This window comes from Onychostruthus taczanowskii, unplaced genomic scaffold (assembly GCF_017590055.1).
Source record: "Onychostruthus taczanowskii isolate IOZ18803 unplaced genomic scaffold, ASM1759005v1 scaffold12, whole genome shotgun sequence".
Classification (NCBI taxonomy): domain Eukaryota; kingdom Metazoa; phylum Chordata; class Aves; order Passeriformes; family Passeridae; genus Onychostruthus; species Onychostruthus taczanowskii.
The window spans coordinates 12,879,103-12,897,480 of record NW_024498351.1 but is presented as its reverse complement, the minus strand read 5'-3'; the positions used below and the strand labels follow the sequence as shown (position 1 = coordinate 12,897,480).

The 18,378-nt window shown below is 38.7% G+C and overlaps 1 protein-coding gene across 1 annotated transcript; it reads left to right on the top strand.

Annotated features, from left to right (window-relative positions):
- The first annotated feature begins 1,220 nt into the window (after positions 1-1,220).
- Positions 1,221-15,262, top strand: AGA (aspartylglucosaminidase). Its single transcript, XM_041427920.1, has 9 exons — positions 1,221-1,391; positions 3,232-3,385; positions 4,539-4,651; positions 7,250-7,362; positions 8,143-8,257; positions 10,217-10,292; positions 11,015-11,122; positions 13,178-13,311; positions 14,138-15,262. The coding sequence occupies exons 1-9, from the start codon at positions 1,247-1,249 to the stop codon at positions 14,236-14,238; spliced, it is 1,059 nt and encodes a 352-aa protein (XP_041283854.1). The 5' UTR covers positions 1,221-1,246; the 3' UTR covers positions 14,239-15,262.
- The last annotated feature ends 3,116 nt before the right edge of the window (positions 15,263-18,378 follow it).

The following is an 18,378-nucleotide window of genomic DNA, read 5'->3' as shown; positions in this document are numbered from 1 at the left end:
TGGAAACTGTCAGAGTGCTATGGCAATGGGTCAAATGGCTTTAAACTACAGCTAATTGTTTATCATTAAAAGCTTGAATAGCAGGGACAGAATTAAGAAATTACTTGTTATAAGTTTTATGATTTCTGTAAAGCAAGGCTTTTCACCATTTTTTAAATAAACTATTTGGCTGTAGTAGGTCCCAAAAGACAGCCTTTGCAGAAATGCATCTGTGGCATAAGGCACTTTTGACAAGACATCCATGTTAGCGAGGTAGCACATAAAGATGCTGCAAATGGATCTCATGTGCTTAGGGGGAGATTGCTCCCACCCTGCAGCCCTGCTGTTGCACAGCCTTCCCACACCACCGCAGCTCAGCTCCTGCACTCCAGCACCACTGGCAATCTCACAGGCAGGTGGGGGCCCTGCACAAGCACACTGGCTGTAACACACATCCAGACTCAATAAAAAAGCTGCGTGGAAAGCAGCATGGCCAGCAGGTTGAGGGAGGAGATTCTGCCCCTCTAGTCTGCTCTGGTGAGACCCCACCTCAGGTACTGCATCCAGCTCTTTGGGACCCCAACACAGAAAGGAGGTGACCTGCTGGAGCAAGGCCACAGCAGGCTGATCAGAAGGATGAAGCACCTCTCAAGAGAAAAAGCTGATATAACTGGAGTTGTTCTGCCTGGAAAGGCTTCAGGGTGACCTAATTGCAGCTTTCCAGTACCTGAAGGGAACTTACTGGAAAGATGAGGCAAGACTATTTAGACGTACATGTCTAAATAGATGTACAGACAAGGGGAGCGGGTTCAAATTGAAAGAGTAGGCTTAGATTACATATTAGGACAGAATTCATTACTGTGAGGGGGGTGAGGGACTGGAACAGGCTACTCCGGGAAGCTGTACATGCCTCGTTCCTGGAAGTCCAAGACCAGGTTGGATGGGTCTCTGAGCAGTTTGGTGTACTGGATGGTGTCCTTGCCTACGGAAGGGGGGTTGGAACTATGTGGTCTTTCAGGTCTCTTCCCACCGAAACCATTTTATGATTCTGCGAAATACAAACTGTATTTGTGGGCGTGGGCCTCGGCCTTTGCTGAGGGTTTAGTTCTTCCTTGCCATGACACGGTTTCCATGACTGCAGAACGCGACACCGGGCCACGGCCAGCGCTGGGCCCGGCCGCGCTCGCAGCGCGGTCATTGCCGGCCCGTGCGCGCCTGCGCCGCCTGCTTGGAGGCGGCGGAGCAGAGCGGGGCCAGGCCGGGCGTGATGGCGGCGGGACGCGGCGGGGACTGGCAGGGAGTGACGGTCGCGCTGCTCTTCCTCGGTGTGCTGACGCCGGCGGGCGCCGCCTCAGCTGCCGCTCTGCCTGTAGTCATCAACACCTGGGCGTTTAGGACGGCCGCAGAGACAGGTGTCCCGGCGGGGCCCCGGGCTGCAGCGGGGCGGGTGGGGCGGTGCTGTGCCGCGCCACGCCGCTCGGTGCCTTTCGGGAGCGCCTCCTGCTGAGGGGCTGCCGGGAGGACCTGGGTGGTGGTGCCGCTTAAGGAAGAGCGAGCCTCTGAGGCGTGGCTGGGCCGAAGCGTGGCCAGAAGGAGCCGGCTGTGACCCGGCTGCCCAGCGGAGCCCGGGCTCTGCTCTCCGCGCTGCCCCGTCACGACTCGGAGGCAGCCCCGCTGCCGGCGGGACGTGCCTCGGCCGGCTTGGAAAGGGTTTCCCTTCCTATGGAAGGGCCCAGCGCCGGAGCTTGCCCGTCCGTCTCCTGCCGCTGGGAGCCTGCAAGCAAATGGTTTCACTTTCCACGATGGGAAATCACGCTAAAAAACCCGACGAAGACCCACAAAAATTAACGAGGGGAGTTATGAACTGCGGAAAAGCTAGATCAGACGTGCTTTTGTTAATGTAGTTTGCAGTCTTGCGCAGTATTTAAAGGTTTTGTTGTTTTGGGTTTTTTTTTTTTTTTCTATTCCTCTAAAGAATTAGGTAGTTACATTATTTCTTTGAAACTGTTGTTTTGTGATGTGTTGTTGGCAGTCAAAGCAGGCTTTCCCTATGGCAACATACATTAGCTGTGAATAGCAATTTTAAAAGACTTGCAGATTATTTTATTACAGCCGAGTTGTAAATAACCCCTAAATAAACAACAAAATGCTTACTTGTGAAATGAGTTACCAATAAAGCCTTGCAATGGCCAGAAGTGCACTCGTAAAAATTGCAAGGCCCTTGGCTTTGTAGCTTCTGAAAGCCTGTGCTAAGGCTAGTCACGGCAGTAAAGGTAATAGGAATCAGACAATCCTCACACTGAAGTTTGTAAGAGAGGCAAGCATGTGTGCAGTTGGATGCATGGTATTAAGTCTTACTGCTTCCCTGGTGCAGGCAACTTCATGTATTAGTTGTGAAGCATCTGTGATGGTTAGGCTTCTTGGCGTTTGCTGCCTCCCCTGTGCGGGGTCTGTCAGGTGATGGAGCACCAGAGCCAGCACAAATTGGAGTAAGCAGGACTGTGATTGTCAGTGGCAGCAAGCTCAGGCACCTTAGAAGATCTTGCCTGAGGTCCATCCTTATGAAGTCTTGTATGTGCAATGCCTTCAGGCTCAATGTATTCAAGTCATGTTGTTTGACACATCTGCAATGTCTTACAAAGCTGCACCATGATCTAGATCCTGAAGAATAGAAGACCAAGGATTGAACAGGAGAATGTAGAGACTTAATTTCTTAAGTATAATGTTCACTTTGCTTTTGTGCTTATGTAGTTGCTGGTGTAGGTTTATACCTTTTTATTCTGCAGTTGGGCACTTGATATTCTCATACGAAATTTTTGAGGGCAGCTTTTTATTTTGGCCTTTTTATTTTCTTTTTTTGAGGTGAAAGATTTTTTTTTTCCCCTCTTTCTTCTCCCAGAAGGCTTTAAAAAAGTGGTGATAAAGTAATGATTGGTTCTGGACAGAGAAGGGCATTTGATATAGAGAACTTGTGATAATTATTAATAAATAATATCTCAGGCAAAAGAAAAGCTCTGTTTCTTAGTCAGAAATACTAATCAGATACACAGGGAAAAGAATATTTAGAAAAGTGAATAGTGAATTTAGAAAACAACCAGTTCTTTTGGTTATCTTTATATTTTGACTTCACAGTCTGCGATTTATAGTTCCCTGGTTTTTATCCACTTATGTAGGGCACTTGCATCATGTCTGTCTTCAAGAAGCAGTGGAAACTTTTCCCTAGTGACATTTAATAATTTGTGTTGATTGCAGCTTGGAGAGTATTGGAGTCGGGAGGTTCAGAGCTGGATGCAGTCGAGAGAGGCTGTGGTCAATGTGAGATCGATCAGTGCGATGGGAGCGTGGGATATGGAGGAAGCCCAGATGAAAGTGGAGAAACAACTCTGGATGCAATGATTATGGATGGGTAAGGAAACTGTACAGAGAAGAGAATGATCCCTGCTGTTATAAATGGCTCAGACCCCTAGTGGGAATGCATTATAAGAGTTTTATTGAGAAGAATAAAAAAGTTCACAAGGCAAAAGGTACAGCGCTGGGAGCATGGCCGAACACCAGAGGCTCATGCACAAAACGGCAGCTCTGCCTTTTATACCCCAGGTGTTCTATCAGCTTGCTGCATATTTATGTTGCTTTTACATAGTCTCGCCCCATGTCACTCTCCTGGACATCCAGGCAGTTTCATCACTGTGGTCCTCAGGACTATCACTGGATGAGTTCTGCTCATTTTCAAGTCATGTCTCAAAGGTTTGGCCAGCAACAGTCCATCCAATGTAAACTCACAAACACAAGACACAAAACCATCCTCACAAAATCAGCCTTACGGCTAGGCCACTGCAACAACATCAACCACTCCACAGCACATATCACTATATCAATATTGACAACATCATAATATTTAATCAACAGTATAATTAATAATATCAATTCATACAACACCCAGTGAAAGCCAACTTCCATTAACTTTTTTCTCACACCTGCCATTTTTAGCACACTTAAGGGTTGTTACAGCATCTTGGTGGTTTGAGGCTGACTATGGGACAAGCTAACTTGTGAAACAAGGGAAAAAAACATACCTGATTGTTGGAAAAGTAGGAAATTACTCTTCACTTGTAGTGCATTAATCCAGTTCTAGGTATAGCAGTTGAAACAGATGGCTTGTAGCATTGTTAGCTTTCCCTTTACGTTCAGTCCATAAATATTTCACTTTTGGAGCAATTGTCTTCAGTCATTTATTTGTTGTTTAAAGCTGTCGTGATTAAAAAGTGATTGCAAATGTGTGGTTCATGTTACGAGTTTATGTAACAAAGTAGTTACTCTATTGAAAATATTGCTGTGAATGGAAGTACTGTTTCTTGGGCACCATCTCCATCCCTGTGAAAGGAAACTCTATGTAGGAAGTCTTTCCCTACTAATGTAATGACATCTGTCTGTGGCATAGATCAATTGAAGCATTATGGTAAAGGAGCAAGCTTTTTGATTTAGATGAGAACAGATTTTGTCTAGTAAAAAATGTGCAATTATTCTTGGAGTTTTAAATTTTAAATATTCCTTGTTTCCAGCAACACTATGGAAGTTGGGGCTGTTGCGGATCTCAGGCGTGTGAAAAATGCGATCGGTGTAGCACGAAAGGTCATTGAATACACTAAGCATACATTACTAGTGGGAGAGTCAGGTAATTATTCCTTTAACTGTTTCCAAGTCAAACCCTCATTTCAAAACACTTAATAATAAAATTGCCATGTTTTCATCTTGGTAGTATAGGTGGAAGAATTCCTTGACAATCAAATCAATCTACTCAAATAGTTCAAAAGTGTTTATTCTTTCATTCTGTGTCCATGAAATAGGTTTATTTTTAGACAGAAAAAATAGTTGTATGTTTTTTTCCATCAGCTTAACTGCAAATATTGACTTGTAATCCCAAGGCTAATATCACTGATAACCAAGTTACCAAAGATGATTTATTAAAAGACACTATAGAAATGGTTAGATATAAATGTTGCGTTTAAAACCATTAAGTAACTATTTCTGAGGAATGGCAGAATTAATAGGCACTGGAGTTAAATTCTAATATTTTGGTATATATTGATTTCTGATGAGTGTATTTCATAGTTTAAAAGTATTAGTGAGAACTCATTAGAGGCTGTACTCCCAGGCACAACAAAAGGAGCAATAGCAAATTGGAGGGTTAGCTGAGCTTTTTAAATACAGGCTGCTGTTGGCAGAGTAGTACCAGTTTCAAAAACAGCTGTTCATTCCCCAGAGGAGTGTGAGTGGTAAACAGTTTCTAGGCTTTTAAGAAGCCTGCTCTGAACCTCTACCTGCTCAGAAAGAAATATGCAAACAAGTGTGGAAAATGACATCTGAGCATTAATGGTGATTCAAGTGCTTTGAAATTGATAAAAAAGATTAAATATTCTTGAAATAATTAGCTTGTGCAGAGTAAGTGCACGAGCAACTTTTGATGGAGTAAAGTGAAACAATTTTGGGAAGTGAGGATACAGTTTAACTGAAGGTCTGAACAGAGAAACCTGTAAATTCTATTTAATTTAAGACAATTGACCATGATGATGAGTGGCTTTCCTAAGAGAAATTTCACATGTAGTGCAGAAAAAGAAACTGGTCAGGTGTTAAATAGCGGAGGCAGCAATACTCCTAGTACTCATTTGCCCCTCATTGCTAGTTACTGTAGTATTTTTAACTTTTAATCAGGAGAATGAACAGAAAGGATACGGAAAATGAAGAAACAGAAGGATTAAAGTGCTGATTTTAGATACATCTTCCAACCTAAGAAGATAGCTCTTTGCCTAATGGAGGCATGTGGACAAATTTGTTATACTGAATACTTACTGTCAGTGATAGCTTGCTCAGAAGAAAACATCCGGCAGTAATGGCAAAAGAAAGATGTGAAAGCTAAAGATTCATCTGAGTAAAAATTGTAGATGGTGTTTAATGGTAATGAATTCATGAAAGCAGTGGAGAAATTGAGAAAGACTATTTCTTTTGAAGAAATATATTTTTTCTGGAAATCGGAACTTGGATAAGAGAATCTCTGGTTGTCTTCATGAGATGAAAAAAAAGAAAATCCATATGAACCTTTAAACTGGCATATGGGAGAACAAAATAGAAATACGTGTATTTCTAAATAAAAACACTTGTATTACAGAAAAAATAGCTAGAATAGTAAAATCTTTTCATATAAATGCATGTAATCTCTGCAGGTTTTTTTTAATTCAAGATGCAAAATTAGGAACTCTGCTTCCTGGAATAGAAACAATGTATCAAAAACCATGAAAGAATTCTTGACAAACATGCACTAGCACAATTTTATCTTAAAAATTAAATTTAAAAAAAAAACAACAACAACAGCAAAAAAATTCTGCCTGCCTGTTCCATAAGTGGGAAAATATTTATCTAATTGAATCTGTCAGTTTTCTTTTCCACTGAGTGCTGATACTTGTGTCAGTTTTTAAGAAAAATATAGAAAAGCAGTCCAGAAATAATTGAAGGCTTCTCTTAATTTTTGGACTGGATAAGTTTGTTCAGTTGTGCATTATAGTGATATTATTATCAAGGATTGATAATATAAATTCAAGCATCTGAACCTAGCAACAGTATCTGTTACTGGGTAATATCAAAGGTATCTACAGCTAAAAGATGACAGAAGAGTTGATCTTTTTTCATTTCCCTTTGCCTAATGATAAGTCATTCTTAGAAGTATAGCATTCTTTCGTTGCTTGTTTTGGTATTTCTTTTGCTCTCTTGCCACATTCTATATTAATTTTCAAAACAAGGAAGCAGTCATTTCTAAAGCTGCAAGGACGAAGTGTAATGTGATTTAAACTGGTGGATTGCTTTCTTCAGGTATCAGTTTTAATGGCAAACGTAGTGTTACGTTCTTTATATTTGATAAAAGTTTGCTTTTTAGGGAAAATACAGTTATATTTGTATGACTTATTTATTTCTGTGATGCACACAGCCTAGGCCGTTCTCTTCACCCTCTTAATTGTGTCCAGTTGATTAACAGAGTTGAATTTGTTTCTCTTTCATTGGGAAAACTTTTATGTCACTGCCTGTGAAGCGAGAGTCGGCTACTGCAGTTGTACATCACTCTAATGGCTGATACTGGTCCCTGAAGATGTATTGCTCATCTCCAAAAAGGATGTCAAATTTCTTGATTTCTAAAAAAACAAAACATGAATACATTATCATAAAACACATAAAACTGTGAATAAATGAATGTTTCTTTTTTATTTTGTTCTTGCTTTTCAAGCCTCCCTATTTGCTGTCAGAATGGGGTTTCCGTATGAAGATTTAACCACCCAGAAATCCCTTTCGCTGTATTCAGAGTGGCTTAATCAAAGCTGTCAGCCAAACTACTGGAAGGTACAGTGCAGTGATGGCAGTGAAGGGGGGATTTAGAAAGTCAGTAGTGCCTCTTTCTTTCAGCTTATATTGAAGTTATGCTTTAAATGTGAAGAAAATAAGTTTCGCTTATTAGACAGAAAAAACTTGGTATTACTAAGCAATTGCTGGACTTGGGAGTGTATGTGTCTAGTTATTATTTCTTAGATCCTGCTGCTTTTGACCTTGCTGCAGTAGTGTTTTGGTGTGGGAGTTATTCTTTAGTTCTTAACTGGGATAGGACTTACCAAGATAAACAAAGCAGTGCATGTATTTTTTGATGCATGTATAAATTTCTGAAAGAAAATCTTACAGTAGTAATTAAGATATTAAAATAGTTAGTTGAGAGGCTTTATGCAGACCTATGAGTACATCAGGTTAGTGCAGATGTCCATTAAACTTGCCTGTTGTGGTGAGCTTGGCTTGTTGTTTGAATGGGGCTTTTTTTTTGCTTTGGGTGTTACAGAATTCTATATGTTTGTATACTGGTTTGGGGTCTTTTTTGACCAGTCAGTTGAGCAAAAGAGAGTCCTTAATTTGAAGAATGTAACTTTTCCAGGAAAATAATTTTACCATGTAATACCAGAAATTAGTCTTTATTAATTAAGCAAAACAATTTTTGGGATCTCAGTACATCTCTGTGGTTTAAGTACGGGGCATCTAATGCTTTTATGGTATATTATAGGTATTGATTGGAGTATATTTCAATTTATCTGTATTGAATATATTATATTATTCATGCAAATCACAAACTAATTACAGAATGTGGTGCCAGACTCTTCAAAATCCTGTGGACCGTATAAACGGCGTGAAGAAGTAACTCATAAAGAAGAACAGACCAGCTCACAAAGAAGTGTTCATAACCATGATACTATTGGTAACAACTTTTGGTAACTCTGATGCTGATCTTTTTTTTTCTCAATCCTCTAATGATTAAATCATAATTATTTAAAGAAGAGTATTTAATATACAAATTATTTCCTGTTTATAGTGGTTTCAAGATTCTGTTACTTATGTGTTAGGATGGCGTGCCTAAAAGTAGGATTTGTTTTTTTCAAGTTCACTGGCTGCGCAGACACTTGGCTTCATTTTTGTCATTAACTCTTGTTCATTGACTTGCTGCTTTTCACATAGATAGCTTGGCATAATTGCTTGGGTAGCCGTGGATGCCTAGGAAACTGACTAAGTTTAAAATAATTATGTTTGTCTTGATTATGGTGCGCTGTCAGACCAACTTAAAAGGCCTTGCAGTGGTAGAAGAAATGAGTTTACCGTTAGTCCTGTTGCCATCTAAAAGCAGTGTTTTTCACACTCCTTAGGCTTATAAAATAAAGTTTGCTTTCATTTTTCTTCTATCCTGGCTTTTTTCTGAATCAGTAAATTTCTACAGAAACTAACATTAAAACATTGACAGTAGCAGTAGTAGTCCCAAAAACTTCTGAGAGTTTACTGATTGAGGATCATTAATTGCTAAGACTATAAGTTGATTAATGAGCAGATCAGACAAAGGACTAGAGCAGTTACAGATTCACGTCTTTCATATCTTTATACTTTGTAGTCTTGAAACTTGCACTTTTTGGTTTAGTTTGGATTTTTCTAAGTTTAGCAATAAGTTTTCGTCTGATGGTATTTATAAGACCAAGAATTAACAAGTTGTTTCAAGTGTTAAGTCTTTCTTCTTTGTTTCTAGTTCATCCTACTAATAATCAATTAATGGTCTACAGAAGTCAAGCAACCTACCAAATTCTGAAGTTGATAGCTAGCTTACTTACTGGGGTAATTCAGTAAGTGCTGGAAAACTTAGAAATTGTGGAGTGTCAGGAGAGAGGAATTTGCTAAATACAATTTATGAAATGATCTATCATTAAGTAGTCCTAAGCTGTTTTTTAGTAAATGATGCTATTTTGTATTAGTATTTCAAGTTCTCCCACCCCATTGTTTTACATATGAAGTAATTCTGGGAGTAGCACATTTTGAGAAGTCTTCATTCAGCATGCATTTAGGACATTGGTAGGAGCTGATGCCTTTCCAGTCTCATTGCAGAGGCCATTGGGTCTGTGCCTCTGTTTTTAGCTCCTACTGGTCAGGAAGTTTTTCTGTGAGAAGAAGATACTGCTTAGTGAGGTCAGAGAAACAGAACTGATCTCATCAAATTCTGCTTCTTGGCTGTCAATTTGTACTGGAGTTTTATGCTAGCAGCAATTCATGTCCTCTCCTGCCCTTTGGAGGTAAAGTTTTGCGCTATGGAGAAGGAACTGATCCCAAAACTGATTCCAAGTGACGGTCTAAACTTCTTTAGTATTAGGCAGTGGCTTTCTCACCAGCACAAAATTAGCAAGGGGTAGGCTCATCCATACATTTGGTTGTCCATCATGTAATTCTAGTTAGTTTGGTAGGCAATGTATCATCTTCTGCCAAATTTAAGCTCATGCATCTGACTTTTTTTTAAATTTCATTCAAGTACCATTTATAATTTTTAAACTTTGTTGCTCTGATGGTATTGGAGCTCGATGTGGTGACACCAGGTACTTGTTCTCTACTGGCTAACAGAGGTGTTTATCAGGAGGCAGTGGCTGCTTGGGCAGCATAACACATAGCTCTGAACAGTGTGCACACACTGTTTAACATTCCTTTTTGAGCTCTTGTACTACATTGTAAAAATTTTCAAGTATCTTTTAAAAAGAACGTGTTTTCTGAAAGATTACCACTCTTGTATTTCAGGATATCACTAATTTGAATAGTCTGGGCATTGTGGTTCTGTTTAATAAGGGTATTGCAAACTAAACAAATATGCTATTAGTATTCCTGAATGTTTTGTCTCTGTTGAAAATCTTAGGTATGGTTGTAATTGGTGTGAGTGGAACCGTTGCTTCTGGGACATCCACTAATGGTGCAATCCACAAACTTCCAGGGTTAGTATCTCTGATTTTACAAAATAGCTTTTTTACCCACCTTGTTTCCTATGTTAAACTTGTCATTGAGGCTTAAAATATTAACCTGTAGATCATAAAATGGCTTTGCTTTTATTTTTGTGCACTTGCCATAAATCCTAATATTGAGAAACCGATGCAGTCGCAAGAGTATGTGTTGCATTTGAGGGAACGTTTGTTTTTCAGCTTGCTTAATTCACCATATAGAGACACAGACAACTGGCACAGTTGTGAGACAACTTGTAAGGCAAGGCACCAGGGACAAATAAGCATTTTGGAGAGGCACACAGTCTCCTAAGAAATGAACATAAAATCAGAGCCTCAGGCTTGTGTTTTGTCTTTGAGATACTTTTTCTACACAGTTAGGATTATTGTCTGTCAACCAAGTCAGACAATTTCTGGATTTAGCAAGAAGTTATTGAACAAATTAATGTCCCCAGCTGCTTACTGTTGCCCACAGGCTAAAGCTCACTGACTTAACTATAGTCAGTATAAAAACAGAAACTTATGCATTGGCAGTGGATTAAGCCTCAGGTCAGTCAGGTTATCACAGATCATTTTTACAGGTAGTTTTAAGACAAGACTTTTGACTGCAGTGGATTGACCTCTTTACCTGTTCTGTTCTCCTGTGGGTTTAATGCTAAGTCAGCTGGAGGCAGTAAGACTGACAAAGTTTGGTTTTTATTTTCCATTGTTCATTACAGCCGTGTGGGAGATTCTCCAATAGCTGGAGCGGGATCCTATGCGGATAGTACAGCCGGAGGAGCTGCAGCCACTGGGGATGGTGACATCATGATGCGCTTCTTACCCAGGTTTGTCCTTAGGGCACACTTCGCTAGATTTCTGCAGCAAAATGTGGACTCAGCAAATGAAGAAATAGATTAAAAATATGGTCTGACTTAGTGGCTGCTGAAGTGGGAGTAAAGGAGTGGAAGGGGAAAGAATAATAGCAGAACCAAGTTACCCTTATGATCTGTCTTAAAAGAAGAGACTTAAATATCCTGATGACAGATTCCTTAATACTGCCAAGCTGTGAGCAAACAGGCAGCAGGTAATGAGTAAATTTCCAACGTGTATGCTTTTTAGCAGAACCAATTAGCTTTCCTCTCCAAAGCACTTTGTTGTGTGGGAAAGTATCATAAATTGTAGAAAGGATGAGCTGTGGGTCTCAGCCCACTCAGGAGGTATCACTGCAGCAATCCTTTGTAATTGTATCTAATTTGAAACTGAAAGAGGTGTTTTAGTGTTGTCACAGTGGTTGCATAAACTGTGTAAGAAATGGCTCTCTTCTTGAGCATCCTCGTGGGTTGGTCTCAGCAGGAATCAATTATTGAAGTCCATGCTGAACATAATGGGCAGTGATGCTTGAAGGATAATACAGAAGTGGCCTTCATATTGCTCAGGCAACTTATCTGAAACTGGCAGCCAAGAAAGCCTGCTAGCTGTTGCATATTTACAGATGTTGTCAGTGAATTTCAAGCTGTTCTGAGTCAGTCTTTCAAATACAAGGCAGTTGACAACTTCATGAATTATCTGTCTTGTCATACAAGATACCAAGATGAGTAGTGAGTTAATCTCCACTATAAGGCTAGTCAGTAAAAGCTTAGATTGCACTTAAGCAGCCTGAAGTGTTTGTCTGTAATGCTTAGAACATTTAATGTTGGCAGCAGTGGGTTAATCACCAGACTAGGTGGTTAATTACTGGTTCCTTATAGATAAAGATTTTTACTAATTCCATGATATTTAGATATTACCACATGAAAACAAAGACAAGAATTAACCTTCTAGAGGTGTAGAAAGCGTCAAATAAAGGGCAAAATTGTTAATATTTTCCATATGCTTTCATTGAGGTGGTAACTTCTTGTTGAGTTTTTGATTAATCAAGAGTGAAATACAGCTTTATATTCAGGTAGTTATCTTTAGATAACTTGAACCTATTTGATTGTTAGAATAAATCAAAAATAATAGGGAGTCTCAAAATGCAAGAGTTTTTCTCTTCTGTGGTACTTCGATAACATCTGTAATTAATGCAATTGGTAGATGACTTAGTGTAATGAGTTTGTCTTGGTTTATGCATCTTTCATCAAAGTGATAAAATCTTGTTTGCCTGTAAGTTATGTCATGAGTTATCATTTAATCTTCAGGTTCTGAAAGAAAATGGCAACATAGGTAATTTTTACCTCAGGACATTTTGGAAATGCAACTGGTTCATCTCAAGCAATTTCTTTCAATATAAAGGAAATTAATTTTGATTACTCTTAGAATAAGGAGTTTTTTTAATCACTTTGCAAAAAGTTTGAAAGTGGCTCAATGTCCTGATCAAAACATGGTGCCTTCATATTCATAAAATAATCTGTCAATTTTGATGTTTTCAGAAACTTAAATTTTTTTTGGAAATATTTTTTTTAGTGCTTACTGAACTCAGTAATTTATCAGTGATGTAATATTGAGTTTTCCTCAAAAATTATCTTAACATTAGCCTTTCTGAAAACTAGCAATTACTTCTCATGTTAAACCCAATCATGTGATGAAAAGTAGAAGCCACTAAGTCTTCTAAGCCACTACTCCTTGCAGTTCTTCAACTGATCTTTTGCTTAGCCTCTTCTACTGCGAATGACCAGAGTTCTGTCTTGGTTTGGCCAGCCATAGAATGATACATGGTATGGATGTCATCTTACAGTCCCTTTTAGTCTTGTTTTTAATTGCTTTTTGTGTATAATTTGAGTAATAATTGCCAATATGAAGTTGGCCTAAAAAACCCCATGTGTTTCCATTATTCAGTGAAACCAGGGTCTTTTCTGTGGTATTTTAAATTACATAACCTAAATATGGCTAATTTTCTGAGTATGGGGTTGGTTTTTTTTTAGTTACCAAGCTGTGGAATATATGAGGATGGGAACAGACCCAACAGTAGCCTGTCAGAAAGTTATTTCCAGAATCCGGAAGTATGCTCCAAAGTTCTTTGGTGCTATCATTTGTGCCAATACAACTGGAAGTTATGGTATGTATTTTGTTTTGCAGACAAAGGTGCTTGACCCTAACTAAGTCACAGATGTAGAAAACGGAACATAGATTTTAAAGAACTCTTTAATTATTCTTTAAAGACTGCATCAGTACTGGCCATTCACAGTATGGAATGCTGGTTAGCAGGGCAGTTGTGTCCTAGTGCAGACTGGAGATAATTTAATTTTGTGTTTTGATGTCTTAGACTTTCACAAATTTTGTGGAAGTCTTAGCAAAACCCAGAAATATTTAACCTTCATTTGTTTTCCTGGACTGTATATGATTAATTTGAAGATTTTAAAAAAAAAGACTGCTTTGCCTTCCCTAGATATGGCATAGGGGAAGGAGAGTATGAATGTTAAGCATAGCTTCAAAGTGATCTAAGAGTAGTCATTGTGCCAGGCATCTCATTAGTGAACTCTTAGATCAGTAGGAAGTACAATTTGCTAATCAGTGTGGATTATATAGTTAGACTGCTTTGCTTCTTTTTTGATCTCTTACTTCCTGTAGTTCTGTGTTTAAGAGATTAGTGTTGAAGGAACTCATTAAATTAATCAGGATTGAAAGAGAGAGAGATTTTCCTGACTTGTGTTACTGTTTTGAATTGTACTATAAGAGTATTAATTGCTCTACAGTAGTCAGTAGTACTGTATTTTAACTTAAAAATGAAATACTTTCAAGATGTCTTGGGTTAAACAGATTGTAAAAGAATAATTATACCACTGTAGTAGAATTAGTAACTGGATCTTTGGATTATAAAATACAATGACAGAGAGACTAATCCCAAATGTAGTAAATTAGAATTTTTTTTATTTTTTTCCTAGGTGCTGCATGTAATAAAATTCCAGGATTCACTCAGTTTCACTTCATGGTTTCAAACCCTTTGCTAAGTCAACCAACTGAGCAAGTAGTAGACTGCATTTAATTTCTTTTATCCTGTTAGCATCTCATCTTAAAAGAGGACAGTGCTAAGTTCCGCCAGCTATTACTTCTTGAAATGGTTGTTTCTAGCATTTAATGGCTATTGTGGTCTGCTTGTTTTCCTAAGAAGTGAGTACCCAGAAGTGATGAATACTAACCATTGAACAGGCCCTTTGTCTTGCCATTTAAATATATATTTGTCAGACATTTGGAATAACAGGCTGGAAGTGGAGCTATGACTCTACTCATAAAACTTATGTTGAGAATATTTAATTGTCTTTCTAAGATTTAGTCCAGGTTTTCTTTTATCTTGAAAAGGAAATTGCATGAAAATACTGACACGCAAGGAAAGAGGCTTGAGGAGTATTGGAGTATTTCAAAGCTTTAATGAAGAGATAAGAAGTCCTTATGGACCATTCTAAGTTGTTCCACAACAGCTGAGAAAGCATCCCTGGTAGTACAAACCTTCAAGGAATTTTGGTTGACTGACTGGATGTGAAGACAATTGGAAATCATCCTGTCACCTGTTTTTTGTAGTGGAAATTAAGTTATGAACCATAATGACAGTGATTTCTTTGTCAGTAATATGCTGTGCACTCACCCTGTCCTACAGCACATTAACCTCTACCAAGGAGCATTTGAATGCCTAGAGTGTGACAGTTACCTGTAGCTTTGGGTTTTGTCACTTTCTGTGTCTAGATACACCAGGATTCATTTGTAATAGAACTTTAGCATCATGAGGATTATTCCACAGGTATTTGAAGATCTCTTTGATCATTGTCTTAAATTGGTGGCTTGCTGATTTGATGGAATCTCTACTAAACTTGACCTAGGGAATGGCAAAAGAGGAGACAAGTAAGAAGAGTGTGTCTTGTCACTTTAATTATTCTGTCTACTTAAAATCATTGGGTAATAAAATCACACATTAATGTATTAATAAAATCGTTTAGATGCTTGTGTACTGTGTCTTAAATTAATTGTTGCTTTATGTTTCAAGGTGGTATCTTTAAAAGCTGGAAATAAACCATTCAAACTAGAATGGCTGTTTAATGGCTTGTTATTGAACTTCATCAACCAAGTGATTTACTCCTGTCACTGGATCCTCAGAGCATGTTGTAGCAGTATTCACTGCAGGCCACAGAAAGCTTTTGTCAGAGAAGTTCCTACTGAGTACATCTTTAATGGATTAAGTTTTCTACCTGTGCTACCTACAATCTTTCTTCCATGGCTGCTCCATCTTCACATAACTCAGGCAGTCAAGTGCAAATAGATTAATAAAATCCTAGTGATTGCTACTTTGAAGACTGCATCATGGGTTATGAACATAGAAGGTTCAGTACTGGGAGCAGAGCAGTAATGTCTCAAATTGCTGCAGCTGAATCCTGCAGGATTCATTTCTTAAAGAGGTTTGGGAACATCCATAGATTGCTTTCTAGAGTGCTTATGTCATTCTGTACTAGCTAGTCTATGCCAGTAAAGGTTATGAGTACCCTGTAACAGTGCATCTCGAAGTAACTGTTGCAGTGCTAGCTTCCTACATAGTCAGCTTATCTGTGCTGGCTGACAGCAACTGAATGTGAGCCAGCTGTGTCCAGCTGGCCAAGAAGGCAATAGCATCCTGGCCTGGATCAGCAGTGGTGTGGCCATTGAGACCAGGGCTGGGATTGTCCCTCTGTGCTCAGCACTGGTGAAACCAGACATTGAGTCCTGTGTCCAGTTCTGGGCCCCTCATAACACAAGGGACATTGAGGGGCTGGAGCGAGCCCAGAGAAGGGCAGTGGAGCTTTTGAAGGGTCTAGAGAGTAAATCCTAGGAGCGGCTGAGGGAGGGGGGTTGTTTAGCCTGGAGAAAAGGAGGCTTAGGTGGGACATTATTGCTCTTTACAGCTGCCTGGAAAGAGGGTGTAGCAAGGTGGAGGCAGCCTTTTTATCCAGACTGCCAGCGACAGGACAAGGGGAAATGACCTTAAGCTGTGCCAAGGGAAGTTCACGCTGGATATCAGGAGGAGTTTCTTCATTGGAAGGGTAGTCAAGCATAGGAATAGGCTGCCCAGGGAGATGGTTGACTCACTGTCTCTGGAAGTGTTCCATAAAGACTGGACATGGCACTTTGTAATATGGTTTTGTTGGCATGGTGATATTTGATGAAAGGTTGGACTTGGTGATCCTGGAGATCTTTTCCAACCTTACTGATTCTATTATTCTATGAAAATTACTTGTCTCCATGAGACACAAGTAGGCACGAATACATGTGGTTTAATAATATGGGTTGCTTTGTGATGATGCATTAGTTATAAATGAAAGGGTTAGTTTCTGTAAGTTATTTTGATATATCATTAATTTGACAATATATTAAATCATAATATTAAGTATGTACCATTCTGAGGTTATGGACAGAATTAGAAAAATAATGGGCTTGATATTTTGTCTTAAAATATTTCTTTAAAGGTTGTTCATGATATTCTGTTATGCTTAGTAGACACACAAATTCTTTTAGAAGAGATATCAAGTACAGACTCCTGTCAAAAGTAAGCAAAAACTGTGACAATGAGTTTGGGTTACAAAACAGTATTTTACTGTTTTCGATTTCAGTTTTTACTATCCAACTTTTACCACACAGAATATGAGGATTTAGTGGTTCTATTGAATGCATCTGTCTGTAAAGCTGTGGGGCTTTTTAAAGTTCATTTGCTTCTTTTTAGCCATGTTTTATCTGTTTATAAAGACAGAAGAAGAATCTTTGCTCAACAGTCTGACTAAAAGCGAACTACGCTCTGTTTTTGCATGGCATCAGATTGTTCCTTAATAAAGCAATCTGTGTGTACCCTGACAAAGTTTCATATGCACTTACTGAAGAAAGCTTCCCTGTGATTTCACCATTTGTTGGTTACCACTGAAACACTTTCTTTCATTTGTAGCTCCCTCAGTTAAGAATAACTCAGAGTTTTAGAGAATTCAAGATTGATTTTTTGATGGAATCTACAGTGCTGTATAAACTGAAGTGAATCTATGGGCATTTGTTGAGTTTAGTTTATCACGCGACTGTTGTAACTCATTAACACTGCTGTTCATTCTTGTTTTGAAACACAGAGTGTGTGCAGGGTTTCTGTGCTATTACCTATAGTCTGTGTGCATGAAGAAACATCAGTTACACAGTTAAATTTACTCCAGTTCTAATATAGAGCAGGTATGTTATATATTAAGCACTGAAGTACATATGTTTTCACTGGAGGGTCCATTCATTCCTCTGCATAAATTCCATTAAATTAACAGCAAAAACTAAAATGTTCATGGAGCAGAAATGAATGAATCTCAAGAATTTTGTGACTAATATTGTTACTGTTTAAGCTACTGAGTCAGAAGCAAACATTTATGCTTGTGCATTTAAAAACCTTATCTATGTTTTCATTTTCTTTTTTTTCCCCTGACAGCTGGAATCAAGGTAAGTAAATACAGCTGCTGCTGCAGTGCTGTCTTCATGTGATTAGCTCATACCTTTACAGTGACAGGTGGGGGGCTGTGAAATAAAAACAATAGCAACTTCAAAGGGTGCCAGTTAAGGGAATCCCTGCTACTGGTGACTTTTTTTTCCTGTTTCCTAATAAGATAGCAAAAAAGCTTTACAAGAAGTTTTGATTATACTTTTTCCAGGTAGAGCTTTACAAAGGCTCAAAAGCTTAAGTATTGTAAATGTCAGAGGGTTTTATTGGTTAAAAATGGTGATTTTGTTTCTCTACATAGAAAAAAACCTGTCATGTGTTAGTTGAACAGGAAGTTTCCTATTTTCACCCTCTGCATACTTGCCAGCTGGACTCTGAAATACATTTTGACCCTGTTTGTTGCTATGTTATAATTTTGATTGCTGGTGTTGTGTAATTACATAGAAAGCAGTGGACTTTGCCATTGAATGTAGTTGGAAAGTTGTGTTGCGTTTTATATTTCCAATTTCTAAACATTTATCATTTAAAGATCTGGAGAAATAAGAAATTCAGTTAAGTGATAAATCCTGTGGCATTGTTTTTTTCAAATATTCTGATGCACAGACAGGAAGACCCAAACTTGTTACTTTTTCAATACAAGTATAGAAAAATTGTTATAGACCTAACCCTTCCAAATAGGAGAAAGGCTTTTCCCCCTATAATCAG